General features: G+C 46.2%; 1 protein-coding gene across 1 annotated transcript; it reads right to left on the bottom strand.

Annotated features, from left to right (window-relative positions):
* Positions 1–6565: 6565 nt before the first annotated feature.
* On the bottom strand, positions 6566–10681 carry LOC145688363 (uncharacterized). Its single transcript, XM_081762511.1, has one exon. The coding sequence runs from the start codon at positions 7871–7873 to the stop codon at positions 6566–6568; it is 1308 nt and encodes a 435-aa protein (XP_081618637.1). The 5' UTR covers positions 7874–10681.
* Between the last annotated feature and the right edge of the window lie 4847 nt (positions 10682–15528).

Below are 15528 nucleotides of genomic sequence, written 5' to 3'. Positions count from 1 at the left end.
CAGAGCGACACAAACACTACCTTTTTCTCGAGAACAGTACATGCTATCAAGTTGAAATGAAAAACTGCATCACAAATGTGGGTCCAAAAATCCGTAGAAATTATTTACAAAATCCCGAAAGCCCCCCTTCCTGGTGTAATGATGGGTGGGGGGGGGGACACATGCCCCGTTCTTGCGATTTTCAAATAGGAACGATATGTCGATGTTTTGAATGCACATTTGCAAAGGTGGGGAAAAAATAAGATTACTCTACGAAACATTTGCCGTACTACCTACTATTTTCCGTGTACCAATTGTTTTTTTCAAAAAAGGGTACGCGAAATAGAGTATACCGAGTTTACTAATTAAGATAATGTAAGCACCGTCACAGTTTCGGGCAATGCAAGACACACGCTTTCCAATGATATTCCACATGGTGACTCAGGGTCTAAAAAATGAAAAAACTGCGTTACCCAAAAAAGAGGGTCCAAAGTAAGGTCAGAACTCGAAAATTTCAAATGGAAAGGGGGGGGGGTCGAGCAATACCTCGTTGCATAGGTCACTGCAATGTTACAAAATTCGAACACGATTTTGGAATCCACTAACTACTTTCAACATGGCGACGATAACAATATCGAAACCCTGAATTTCTTGTTCGTCATGCAGAACTGAAACGTACGAGTGAAGTTGCCCACTTGACTGACTGACTGACTGACACACACACACACACACACACACACACACACACACAAAAAAAAAAAAAAAAAAAAAAAAACGGGCATGTAACAGTACCACAAAGAAGCAAGTTCCATTTGACTGCCCGTAAGCTTTTCACACTGCCCGGTTCAACGCAAGTTCTGTTGCACAGGTGGAGGTGTGCCTAGTTCTTCTGCCAGTTCTAGTGTGCTTCCACTGATAACATGAATACGCCACTCCAATCTTGGTCTCATTCACCGTTGTCTGTTGCAAGACGTTGCGTCGTCGAAGGAATTGTGTGAAAAGTCTGGATTTGTTAACGTACATTCCTCGTGGTCGTGTGCATTTCCGTCAATTACTTCGCATTGGCGAATCGTGGCATGTAAGTTGAAAGATTGGCCTTTCACAAACGAAAAAGCATTTGATATGCTCATGGTGCTGAGTGAGTGCCAACGAAATAGTTCTGCTGCTGCTCGTGTGTATGCTGCTAGGTATCCCGATCAGGAACGTTGTTCAAGACATGTTTCGCAACCTTGCCGAACGTCTACGCAGAAGTGGAAATGTTCAGCATTCTAACAGTCACAGGAATGAACGCATAGCTCGGCCAGTTCGAGAAAGGTCTGCTGATGTACTTGCAGCCTTCCATGTTAATCCTCACATGAGTATCAGGCAAGTTGCTCGCGATTCTGGTGTCAAAGATTTTGAAGGCTAACACATTTCATCCTTATCATGTCCTTGTATCAAGAGCTACATGGCACTGATTTTCAAAGCAGGCTCGACTTTGCATGTGGTCTCAAGCTCAAGTGCATGCAAATGCTCGATTCTTTGACGAAATAGTATTGTGGTCTGATGAGGCTACATTTAAAAGTGATGGTCAGGTAAATCGTCACAACATGCATTATTGGGCCGTCGTAAACCCACTGTGGAAGCAAGAGGTTGATCAGCAACGTAGATGGTCTGTGAATGTGTGGTGTGGAATCATCGGCGGAAGAATAATTGGACCTTATTTTTTTGAAGCGAGTCTTACGGATGCTGTTTGCCATACATTTCTGCAAGAACAATTGCCCATTCTTCTCGAAGACGTCTCCTTACACATCAGGACGCACATGTGGCTACAAAAGATGGTTGCCCAGCACATTTTGAACTAACAGCGAGGAATCAAGTGAATGCAATGTTTCGTGGTCGCTGGGTAGGTAGGGGTGGACCTGTGCCCTGGCCTCCTAGATCACCAGACTTAACATGTTTAGATTATTATCTATGAGGAGGACTTAAAGAAATCGTTTACCAACATCGCCTTACAAGGAACAACATGATGGAGTGCATAGTTGCTGCATGCGGGCAGATTAGTGAGTAAGAAATTATTGCGGCACAGAATCATTTCAGTTACAGTGTGCAGTAACCATTTGCTAGTATGTAGATGTGGCAAATCAAATTTCAGAAGTCATTGCTTACCTGCGATCGAGCATTCATGTTGGAGCATTCTAACAATTCTTAGGATTTCATCAATAGATCTTCCAACTGGCTGGTCGTTGACAGACATATATCTTAAAATCAGATTCTGGTCAATAATACATAGTCCGTAAACAGAATTACCACTTTCCTCATTAAAGACACCATAACTCCTAGCTACGGAGGCACTTTTGTCACAAATTAATGGAAAGTTTATTTTACCTCCTAAGCCTCCTTCGCGTAGTGGTGTAGTTATCCTGTAATAATAATAATAATAATACATAAATATACACTTCACTTTGAAAGTTTTAAATGCATGTTCAGTCTAACTTACATTTTCTCAATAGCGTTACTTTTTTTTTCTGCTCGACATCAAGTGCGAGCGTGGCAAATTATTATCAAATACTACAGAAATTGTCCGAATTTTTTAAGCAATTAGTGTTCGCAAAAGACAACATTAGAATTGGAATACATAAAGTATCTTTCTTAACTAAAATAAAAGTTAACCAAATAATAAACATTATTTTCCATTCTATTGGAATGGAATGGAATGGAAAAGGGGTTGGGGAGGGTGCCTCGACAACAAAGGTCTTTTGCACCCGTCACTGGTCGTAAAAGAAATAGTCATGCAAATGACGAAAACACAGACAAGTCACTGAATGTGGTGAAGGTCATACAGTAAAACTATCACTCGCTAGCACTAAAACGAAGATGGTACACAGATCGGAGGTCGGAAGCACTGGAACACAGAAGAAAGTCAAAGCGCCTTCGAAACATGCAAATGGCGCAAAAACTGGAACAGCTTCAACACAGTGGCTTCATCATCGCCAAGAACAGTAGCGAGGTCAGCTGGCAGTCCAAACAAAAGTCTGGCAGCAGCAAGAGCCACACATTCCACTAAGAGGTGACGAATACTCAGGGGCTGACCACAATGACGACACACAGGCGGAGGTGTACGTTGCAGAAGATGTGCATGGGTGAGATGACTATGTCCAATTCGAAGGCGGGCCAAAGTCCGCTCTTCCAGGCGAGATGATCGGGAGCTCGTCGACCAGACTCCAAGGCGGGGCTTCACTACATGCAGCTTATTGTGAATCTGCTCATCCCAGGAGGATTGCCAGCGTTGACGGAGAACGTGAGCAAACAGCGAGCAGACATCAGAGCTAGGAACAGGAAGAAGACAGCGTCGACCAGCAACAGCAGCCTCCTTCGCAGCAGCATCAGCAAACTCATTGCCAGGGATGCCAACATGGCCAGGCACCCAACAGAACGTTACATCATAACCCTCAGCAAGTAGTGCATGACAAGTAAGGAGGACTTGCTGGACCAGCGGATGCGTAGAAGTGACATCGGCTAGGCTATGTAAGGCGCTGCTGGAATCAGAGCAGATCACAACACGGCGAAGATGGCGACGGCGGATATGGTGGAGACTCTCCAAGATGGCAACCAGCTCTGCAGTGAATACTGTGCAGAATGGATGAAGCTGGAACCTGAAACGGTGGGCATCCAGGACAAAAGCACTTCCTACACCATCAGCCTGCTTGGACCCATCAGTGAAAATAAGACGGTGGCCTCGATAAGAGTCGAGGAGGCACAAAAACTGTTGCCGAAATTCCAAATCGGTAGTAGTCGCCTTCTTGAACCTCAACAAGTGGAGATTGATCACAGGCTTCAAAAGCTGCCAAGGTGGAAGAGGCAGGAAACTCAGCGGAGAAAGCGCAGGGAGATCGACGTCAAGGTCAGCTAAAAGCTCAAGGGCACGAATGCCAAAAGGCCGGGTGCAAGTGGGTCGGGCTTGATAGCGTTGAAGACGAGCACCAGCATCCAGGGTGAAACTAGACGGGTGATCAATGGAAGCTCGCAGGTGAAGCAAGTATCTCAGCTGCAACAACTGGCGACGATGATCCAAAGATGGTTCGTTGGCTTCGACGTATAAGCTGAGGATCGGACTTGTGCGATAAGCACCAATCGCAATGCGAAGGCCCAGATGATGAACAGTGTCCAGGTGACGGAGGACAGACAAACGGGCAGAGCCATACGCCACACAACCATAATCCATCTTAGAGCGGATGAGGCTCCGATACAGTCGAAGCAGCACAACTCGGTCAGCACCCCAAGTGGTATGGGAAACCAGGCGCAGCAAATTCATCGCACGGAGACAACTATACTTCAGCTGGCGAATATGGGCAGTCCATGCAAGGCGGCGATCAAACTCAAGGCCCAGAAAACGAACACTCTCCACATAGGACAGACGAATAGGGCCCAAAGAAAGATCCGGATTGTATGCACAGTTCTTCAGACGACAGAAGTGGACACATTTCGTCTTTAGTGAGGAGAACTGAAAGCCTGTGTGGGAAGACCAATGGTGAAGGCGGTTAAGCGTCAGTTGTAGCTGGCGAACGATGGTGCGAAGGTCATGTGACCGACAGTAGATGGTGAAGTCGTCCACATACAGCAGCCCATGCACAAAAGGTGAAAGTTCTTCCATAACACTGTTCACAGCCACAGCAAATAAAGTCACACTGAGAACACTGCCTTGTGGAACACCAGTTTCCTGAGAAAAAGATCGAGACAATGTGGATCCAAGCTTCACTCGAAAAGAGCGCTCGCGGAGGAAATGCTGGAGAAAAAATCCCATATGTCCACGCACGCCCCATGCGTGCAATTGCCGCAAGATACCATAACGCCAGACCGTATCATAGGCCTTCTCCAGGTCGAAAAAGATGGCGACAAGATGCTCCTGATGGCGAAAGGCGTCCTGGATGGCAGTCTCAAGATGAACAAGATGATCGGTCGTGGAACGATACCGCCGAAATCCACACTGAAAATTGGAGAGGTGGCCATGATGCTCCAGAAACCAAACCAACCTGGCGTTGATCATCTTTTCGAGGACTTTACAAAGACAGCTGGTAAGGGCAATCGGCCGATAGTTGGCAGAAGACGTTGCAAGCTTGCCCGGTTTCAGGATCGGGATGATATAGGCTTCACGCCAGGCAGTAGGAAAAACCTCTTCAGTCCAGATCCGGTTATAGAGGGTAAGAAGATGGTGGAGTCCCTCAGGAGGGAGATGCCGAAGCATAGCATAGTGAATATTATCCGGACCTGGGGCAGTATCCTTCGTAGAGCGTAGAACAGAAGACAATTCATCAGCACTAAAAGGTGCATTGTAGCTCTCGCTGTTATCAGAGCGAAAGGCAAGGGGCACACGCTCTGCACGCTGTTTCACAGGCAGGAAGGCAGGAGGATATTTTCCAGAACTGGAGACATCAGCAAAATGGCGACCCAAATCCGCCACAATTCGATCCTGCTCCGTTACAAGATGACCATCAATAAGCAAGGCCGGAACACCAGTAGATGAGGATTGTCCTTGGAGACGGCGAACCGTAGACCACACTTCGGAGATGGTGCTCTGCACAGAAAGCGATGAGACATACACACGCCAGCTGCGGCGTTTAGCCTGCTTGATCAAATACCGTGCTCGAGCACGGAGGCGGCGAATCTCAGCTAACTTGACATCACTAGGGGCACGTCGAAAGGCACGCAAGGCTCGTCGGCGGGCACGGATAGCTTGGCTAATTTCTGCAGACCACCAAGGAACAACACGACGACGAGGAAGACCATGATGGACAGGAATAGCCGCATCAGCTGCCATCTGGATGCTGCAGTGAAGAGCTGCACAGTATGTATCCACAGACCACCTAGGATCCGGTGTAAAATCAAAGGCCGCAGCAAAGTGTGTCCAGTCAGCCTGACGCAGGTTGTAGCGAGACGACGGTCCCGGTAGAGGGAGCTGTAGTCCAGTAAGTACAATGGGAAAGTGGTCGCTGCTACAAAGATCTGGGTGTACGCGCCACTGCAGTTGAGCTCCTAAGGCTGGGCTACACAAAGACAGGTCAATATGTGAAAAGGTTCCCGTTGCAGCGGAAAAGTGTGTTGGGCTACCATCATTCAAAAGGATCAAGGGCTGGTTCGCCATGAAAGTGGACAGTGCTCGACCACGAGGGTCGGTCCGGATAGATCCCCACAAGACATTGTAGGCGTTGAAATCACCAACCAGAATGACAGGAGCTGGAAGCTGGCTGTAGAGGTTGTCCAGATCAGCGGCAGTGAAGGCCGTGGAACGCGGAAGATAGACGCAGCAGATGGTAACAGGCTGCGGGAGAAACACTCGTGTAGCAACCGCCTCAAGGGTAGTAGTTAGATGGAGCAGTGTAGAATAATAGAGCTCAGAGACACCAATGGCGACACCGCCAGCAGCACGACCGTCAGTCATCTTATCCTGGCGATAGATAGTATAGCCACGAAGAAGACAGTTGGTGGTGGGTGTGAAATGAGTTTCTTGTAAACAGAAGATAATCGGATCCAGGAGTGAGAGAAGCTGTCGAAATTCTTCGTGGTGAGTGGAAAAGCCGTTGAGGTTCCATTGAAGCAGGGCCATGAGTTAAACAGAATCGACAACAAGAAATTTGCCACTGCCTTTCTTACGGCGTCGCGGAGTCACCTCGTGAAAAGCTTCGCAGGCGTCTTCTTCCACACCATCCATAGAAGAGGCATCATCAGCAGAGGGACTGCAAGATGGTTTCGGTTTCTTCGAGTTAGGAGAACTAACAGAGGGCTGACGAGCCGCTTTCGAAGAGCCGGCAGAAACAGGCGTTGATTGAGAACCTTTCTTCTTGTCTTTCGGAGGTGTAGAAGTAGCAGTTGGCGTAGTTTTGAGGAATTTCTCTCGTCGAGAGCGAGGTGAGGTAGGTACTACAGCAGAGGCTGGCGACGGAGAAGGCCGTGAACGAGTCATGGTACCCGTAGACTTGCTTGCATTAGATGGTTGAGATGCTCCACAAGTACAGCCAGCGGCAGAAGCAACAGCAAAGGTGGTCTGGGTGCTTACATTACAGGTTTGTGTGCCAGTCGTGGTCAAGGATACTCTGGAAGCATAACTGCCACCAGCAGGCAGCTTGGGCATCACGCGGCGGCGGGCCTCACCAGCAGAGATCTTCTCAGTGACTATCAGTTCTTTAATCGCTTTCTCCTCTCTAAACTTTGGGCAGTCCCGTGACCAGGCAGGATGGGCACCATTACAATTGACGCATTTAGAAGATGCGTTGCACTTCTCAGAGCCATGTGAAGGTTCACCACAGTTACCACAAGTGGCGGATCCATTACAAGTTGGGGCGGAATGACCAAAGCGTTGACACTTAAAACATCTCAATGGCAACGGTATATATGGTCGGATCTTCAGTTGTAGGTAGCCAACACGCAGAGTAGGCGGCAATGTAGGTAGATCGAATGTCAAAATATAGGAATGAGTGGCTACCAGTTGCCCATCCCGTTTCACAGATATACGATGCACCTCTATAACATTTGAGTCACGGAGCTCTTCCAGAATGTCTTCCACCGGCACATCGTGCAAATCTCTGCAGGTTATCACTCCTTTACTAACATTCAATTGGCGGTGGGGTTGAACAACAACAGGCACGGATCCAAGCTGTTGACACTTCAAAAGAAGAGTAGACTGCTTATCATTAGTGGTCTGTATTAACAAGGTACCATTACGTAGTTTCTTGATATGGCCATCCGGGAAAGTACCCGTGGCAATATGGCAAATCTGTTTATATATGACGAACGGCGATAACTTTTGTAGAGAACCAGCTGTCGCGTCTGACTTATCTGCAATGACTAAATATCTGGGTACTGTCTTTACTTTGCTTTGCTGAGTATTTTCTGAAGAAGGTGTTTGATGCAGAGCCATAGGTATAGTAAACCCAAAGTCTTCTCAACTTCCCCGTCATCGTTCGAGGCGTCCAACGAGGTGGGCAGGTCCTACCTGCTCCACCCTTGTCAACAAGCTGAGCTGTGACTCCAAGTCAAACTGACAAGGAGCCAGGGCCACTTGAAACACCGACTGATGGGTACTTTCGAGAAGACCCACGTCCCACCGTGTCTGGGGAAGAGATCAGTGATTCTTCGGAGATCCCTGCGCTGCATACTCCCAGCTTTCCCTTTCCGGGCATCACTCCATCCGGTCCGGCTGGGTGCAAACACGTTTCACTCCTCGGTCCCACGATCCCGGGTCCAGCGACGTCCAATAGCAACCAAAGCTCAAGTCCATATCCATGCAGGGGTCAAGTCAGAAGATCCGTCCGGCTTCATCCGAGGCATGTTTGTTGCTGCAGCGATCAGTAGTTTGACAGGTTGGGTGATCGGCCCAACCCAACCCCCAACCTGGAGGACCAGTGGCTGATTGCGTCCATTCTATTGGAGTGAATCCATACAATGTAGAATGCCTGCATAAAAATTATATTCGAAATTAGCATCCCTTTCAGCACCGAGGCTAAATGGGACGTGGACTTACAGCTTAATGTGGAATTTGAGCCACAAGAGCTCTCACCGGGAATCGAATCCAGGTTTCCCCACAAGGCGCATATGTTAACTATATAGTCACGGAGGAGCTCGATATTAATCAATTGGGATCGTAAGTATTTCCAAATATCAATATTGTCGAACCCAAGATATGATGTGTATTTTTTTGTAATTTTTATTCTTAAGCAGGATACGTCCTTAAAAACGTTACCAAATAATGTTTTAATACCAAAATTTGATTTCATTATCAGAAACTTCTGTTTGAAGATAAAATACGAGTGATTCTCCTTACTCGAACTTCCTTTATACAATTTCTGCGCTTTATTTTATTTATTTATAAGTGTTTCAAATACAGATCAATGTCCATTTTACACTGAAACAACGTAACAACGTATATAAGAAGTAACAAAAATGAAACAAGAAAAAAAAAATTAAAAATAAAAATAACAAAAGAACATATTTATATATACATAGAGTATGTACCATATTTACAGAGACTTTAACTTGCTTTTAAAATTATTTTCAGAGTCAAAAATATCAACATCTGACAATAAACTATTATACAATGATGCTAGCCTGAAGTATAAGGAGAGTTGTACAATTGATAACCTGGTGTTACATATGTAAGTAATGTATGACTACGAGTAAGGCGAGAAGTTACGCGAAAACTGAGAACGGAGACCAAGAATTCGGAGTTAATTTTCCCATTGATAATTTTATAGAGAAACAGCAAGTCTTCCACCATACGTCGAGTAAGTGGAGTCTGAATTTTGAGTTTGTTTAGGAGCTCTGTTTTATTAAGACTACGCACTGAAGGAACTCTTTGTTTGACAATGACAAGAAAAAAGTTTAAAGGGGATAAGTCTGAAGCACAGGCCATATTCCATGTGGGTGAGCAATATTCAATTTTAGAAGATACAAAAGCTTTGAAGAAAATACTGAGTGATTTTTGGTCGTGAATTTCAGTAAATCTTTAAAGAATACTCAGTATTATTATAGCACTCGTAACAGTAAAGATGATGTGATCAGCAATTGAGAGTTTCTCATCAAATAATACTCCGAGGTCTTTATGTGTCGTGACTCTTTCAATAGGACTGTTATTAATACAATATGTGTGATTTTTTTTATTTTTCTTCAAATACTAAGAGTACAAGTTTTTTGAGGGTTTAGTTTTAAATTCCAAGTCGCACACCAATCAGTAAGTTTAGTAAGAATTTGTTGAAATAGGGCATCATCTATGGTAGAGATTTTATGGAAAATTTTACAATCGTCAGCTGAGTGAAGAATGTTCGTAGATGGTAAAGACAGGAAGAGGGATCATCCATGTAAAGAAGAAATAGCAGTGGTCTTAGAACACTACCCTGGGGAACTCCAGAGAGAACTGGGACAAATTTGGATGATACATCTGGCATAATAACACGTTGCATTCAATCAGTAAAATAATCTTTTATATGTTGGTTAGCTTGTAAAGAAGCAGATGGATGTCAATTTTGCTGAAAGGTTTGGAGAAATCTAAATATATCACATTCAGTTGAGAAGTTTCTGAAATACAGTTTATAGCATGAATAAGAAATTCTGATAGATTGGAGAGGCATGATTTCTGTTGCACGAAGCCATGTTGTGCAATTTTCAAATAAGGGGCTGTGAATTTGTAAAGTGTGTCCTTAATGGTTTTCTTGCAAAGAATTGACAACGGAGAGAGAGAATAGAAATGAGTCTATAGGAACATACATCAGTTTTAGTGCCATATTTATAGATTGGATTGATTGATTGAAAGGGGGTTTATATGGGCGCGTCGACAGCGAGGTCTTTTGCACCCTTCTCTGACTAGAAAAATGAAGTACCCAAAAACATAAAAGCATGGTATCACAGATATAATAAAGTAAAAGCAAAGTCTGGAGTACGTAAAAGGTGTTCAGTCATTTATGAATTAAAATGTCATAGCATTCAAGAAATGTGCAAACTCGATACACAAATACAAGGACGGGTTAGTACACAATGACAGGTTAATCTTCTCTGCCGGGGCAGCTCGGCAATAGGGGAACACACGTAGGGCAGCCCATAATTAGTATGGAATATAACAGTGCAGTAATAGAATAAAAGCAAGGAAATGCTATGACAAGCATAAAATCATGAAAGCTAAGAAATAGTAGATAAAATCAGAAATAAATTAATTAAAAGAAAACGTGAGAAATGCACTCACAGAGCATTCAGAACATGCAGCTTCTGCAAATAATTGAACATTTTCTGAATCATGGATTCATCATCACCAAGCAAGATTGCCATATCGGCTGGTAATCCAAGTCGAGCTCGCTCAGGAGCAAGAGGCACACATTCCACTAAGAGGTGACGAATACTCAGGGGCTGACCACAATGACGACACACAGTCGGAGGCGTACGTCGCAGAAGATGTGCATGGGTAAGATGACTATGTCCAATACGAAGGCGTGCCAAAGTCCGCTCTTCCAGGCGAGATGATCGGGAGCTCGTCGACCAGACTCCAAGGTGGGGCTTCACTGCATGCAACTTATTGTGAATCTGCTCATCCCAGTGTGTCTGCCAGCGATGAAGAAGAAGACGATCGATCACAGGACGAAGATCAGAGCTGGGAAGCGGTGACGGAGACTCAGGTCCTGTAAGGGCAGCTTCTCTGGCAACACGGTCAGCACGCTCGTTCCCTGGAATACCAACATGGCCAGGCACCCAACAAAATTGGACATCGCAACCTGCAAGTCGTAAGGAACTGCAAGAGAGTAGAATTTGCTGAACTATAGGGTGCACACTTGACACATCCGTGAGACTATGTAAAGCGCTGCTGGAGTCAGAGCACAGGAGAACATGTCGGAGATGGCGTCGACGAATATAATGCAGAGTCTCCAGAATAGCAACCAATTCAGCAGTGAACACAATGGAAGTAGGATGGAGCTTCAAGCCAGCGCTATGATCATCCGTGACGAAGGCACAACCAACAGAATCTTCATGCTTCGAACCATCCGTGTAGAAGACAGCGTAGGTACGGTACGCATCCAGAAAAGAGAAGAACTCCTGACAAAATTGTTGATTGCTGGTAACAGATTTCTTAAATTGCGTTAGATGAAAGCTGACAACTGGTGGAAGAACTGTCCATGGAGGAATGGGCAGGAGGCCCAATGGATAGATGGCAGGGACATCGAATCCAAGAGAAGCCCCAAGGTCTATAGCACGAATGCCAAAAGGCCGGGTAGCAGTAGGTCGTGCTTGATATCTGTCATAGCGAGCACCAGCCTCAAGGGCAAAGGCCGAAGGATGGTCAGGTACGGCACGGATATGGGTGTAATAGCGCAGGAGCAGGCAGTCCCGACGGTGGGAAAGAGATGGTTCATGAGCCTCGACATAGAGACTAGGAATAGGGCTAGTTCGGAAAGCTCCGAGCGCCAAACGAAGGCCAAGATGATGTACAGAATCCAGATGACGTAGGATGGAAGGTCGAGCAGAACCATATGCAACACAGCCATAATCCAATTGGGAGCGGATGAGGCTACGATATAGACGCAACATCACCACACGGTCAGCACCCCACGAAAGATGGGACACCAAACGTAGTAAGTTCATGGAGCGGAGACAGCGGTACTTCAGGTCTCGAACGTGAACAGCCCAGGTAAGTCGTCGGTCAAACTCCAAGCCCAGAAAACGAACATGATCCACATAGGACAATCGAGAACAGCCAAGGAACAGCTCAGGATCATAGGCACAGTGACGAAGGCGACAAAAATGTACGCAGTGTGTTTTGGTGAGAGAAAAGCTGAAACCAGTAGTGGTAGACCATCGGTGAAGCCGGTTGAGCGCTAACTGCAACTGGCGAGTAACTGTACGGAGATCACGTGAGCGACAGTAGATAGTAAAGTCATCCACATAAAGCAGCCCATGAACAGAAGGGGAGAGCTGCGACATCACACTGTTCACTGCAACAGCAAACAAAGTGACACTCAACACACTACCCTGTGGAACGCCATTCTCTTGTGGAAACGGAGCAGAAAGAGTAGCTCCAAGCTTGACTCTAAAAGAACGTTGTTGGAGAAAATTCTGGATGAAGAGAGCCAAGTGGCCACGTAAGCCCCAGAGATGGAGTTGCCTCAAAATGCCATATCGCCAAGCGGTGTCATAGGCCTTTTCAAGGTCAAAGAAGATGGCTATCAGATGTTCTTGATGACGAAATGCATCCTGAATAGCACTTTCAAGATGCGCCAAATGATCAGTAGTGGAACGGAAGCGCCGAAAGCCACACTGAAGATTGGAAATGAGGCCATGGTGTTCAAGAAACCAGACTAAGCGGGTATTGATCATCTTCTCCAAAAGTTTACACAGACAGCTAGTCAAGGCGATCGGGCGGTAGCTTCCACTGGACGTGGCAGGTTTAGCAGGTTTCAAAATAGGAATAATGTATGCTTCACACCAAGCATCGGGGAAGGAGTCTGCAAGCCAGATGCGATTGTACAGGTCAAGATGATGTTGCTTGCCATCGTCAGGCAGGTGCCGGAGCATAGCATAACAGATGCCATCAGGACCAGGTGCCGTGTCCTTTGTAGGATCCAAAACAGCAGCAAGTTCAGCAGTAGTAAAAGGCAGATTATAAGCTTCAGCAGTTGCAGAGCGGAACTGAAGTGGCGTACGTTCGGTGCGTTGTTTGTAAGTGAGGAATCCAGCTGAGTAGTGAGTAGAACTGGATACATCCGCAAAATGACGACCTAATGCAGCAGCAATTCTGTCCTGATCAGTGACCATTACACCATCGATAATAAGGGATGGAACCGCAACGGAGGAAACATGTCCCTGTAGACGACGAATTTGCGACCAGACCGCTGTCATGGAGCTGCCAGCAGTAAGAGAAGAAACATAAGTGCGCCAGCTATGACGCTTAGCTTGCTTAATCAGATAGCGGGCTCGAGCACGAAGAAGTCGAAATTGAGCCAAATTATCAGCTGTAGGAGCACGATGAAAAGTACGTAGTGCTCGACGTCGGGCCAGAATAGCATCACGAATCTCCTCTGACCACCAAGGAACGGTGCGTTTACACCGGGAACCAGCATAGATAGGAATAGAGTCGTGTGCAGCTGCAAGGATACTCTGCTGAAAGGCCTCACAATGATCACCAACAGTAAAACGTGGGTCTAAAGTGAAATGAAAAGTGGCGGAAAAATGATCCCAGTCTGCTCGACGGAGATTGTAGGCAGTGAACGGAGCAGAATGGATGAGCGGAAGACCATGCACAAGAATAGGAAAGTGGTCACTGCCACAGAGATCATCATGCACGCGCCAAGTAAGATGGGCACCAAGTTGAGGACTGCAAATGGAGAGGTCCAAATGAGAGTAGGTACCAGTAGCAGTAGTAAAATGTGTGGGACTGCCATCATTGAGGAGCAATGAGTTAGTGTTGTCAAGGAAAGTGGAAATCTCTTGACCTCGTGGCTCAGTACGAGGAGAGCCCCACAGTGCATGGTACGAGTTAAAGTCACCCACAAACAGAAATGGGGATGGAAGCTGTCGAGCAATCTGTTCAAGATCGACAGCAGTAAAGGTGTCATGACGCGTAAGGTAGATACAACAAAAAGTAACAGGTTGTCTTAAGAAGACACGAACAGCTATAAGCTGGAAAGCACTATTCACATGGATGAGAGCAGAATGGTAAGCATCAGAGACCCCAATTGCTACACCACCTGCTGCACGACCTGCAGTAAGCTGATCATGACGATATACAGTGTAACCAGAGAGAACTGAGTTGCTAGTAGAGGTAAAATGCGTTTCCTGAAGACAGAATATGGTAGGATGAAACAATGTCAATAACTGCTTAAATTCCTCGTAGTGTGTGGAATAGCCATTTAAATTCCATTGAAGAAGGGACATGTTCAACAAGCATCGAGAACAAGAAGCGAGGTACTGCTCTTGCCCTTTCCACGGCCTTCCACAAGGGTAAAATCATCGAGCTCCTCCTCCACCATATCATCCATAAGAGACTCGTCATCACTAGGTGGACTACGTGACGTATGCTTCTGTTTCTTCGCCCCAGGTGGGCTAGAAGACTGGGTGCGTGAAGATTTCTTCGATGCCTTGGTAGAAGAAGCAGTGGAAGAGGGAGAGACAGCTTTGGAAGCTTGAGCCTGGAGCTGTTTTTTTCGTTCCTTCTTAGTGAGGGGTTTGGTAGGAGGCTGGCTGTTTGACTGCTTCAAAAACTGAGTTATGGAGGGAGTAGGAGCAGACGAGATAGAGCCAGCTGCCGGAGCGGCAGGAGGCTGAGAAGCAGGAATGGGCTTAACAATTCGTGGAGGCGAACGATCGTTCAGGGGCAGCTTAGGCTGCGAAGCAGATGATGATCGGTGCTTCGTGCGAGATAGTCCTGGGTTCACAGAAGTAGTGGTACGGGACGCCTTGGAGGAGACGGGCGCACTGGGAACCTCAACGTCAGTTTGGGTAGCAGAATTGACTGTCTGGGTACCTTGTGATCTGGTGGTCTTTAGAAGCGAAGAGAAACTGGTGCCGAAGTTGACTTTTGGCTGTAGTCTTCGTTTAGCCTCAGCGGCGGAGATCTTCTCGATTACCATCAATTCACGGATCTTCTTCTCAGCCAGAAAAGTAGGACAGTCACGTGACCAAGCTGGGTGGTCACCTTTACAATTAGTGCACTTCGATGGGGCCACACATGGGGCCGGACCATGAGCTGCAGAACTACAATTGCCACAGATGGCAGAGGCATGGCAAGAAGGGGCTGAGTGGCCAAAATGTTGGCAGTTAAAGCACCGTAAGGGTAATGGTATGTACGGGCGGACCTTCAAACGGTGGTAGGCAACGTTCAAATGCGTTGGAAGGTCAGGTATAGCGAAAGTTATGATGTAAGAATCTGTGGGCTGTACTGTACCATTTCTCTTTGTACTAATACGATGGACATCTATCACATGGCTATCCTTAAGTTCAGCACATATTTCCGCCTCTGGTAACTCTCTCAAATCAAAGCAAGTGATGACTCCTTTGCTAGTGTTTAGTTGTCGATGAGGCTCAACCAGAATAGGAACA

This window comes from Thermobia domestica, chromosome 6, assembly GCF_964235325.1.
Source record: "Thermobia domestica chromosome 6, izTheDome1.hap1.1, whole genome shotgun sequence".
Lineage (NCBI taxonomy): Eukaryota > Metazoa > Arthropoda > Insecta > Zygentoma > Lepismatidae > Thermobia > Thermobia domestica.
Note: the sequence above shows the minus strand (reverse complement) of the source record. Positions and strands in the feature narration are given on the sequence as shown.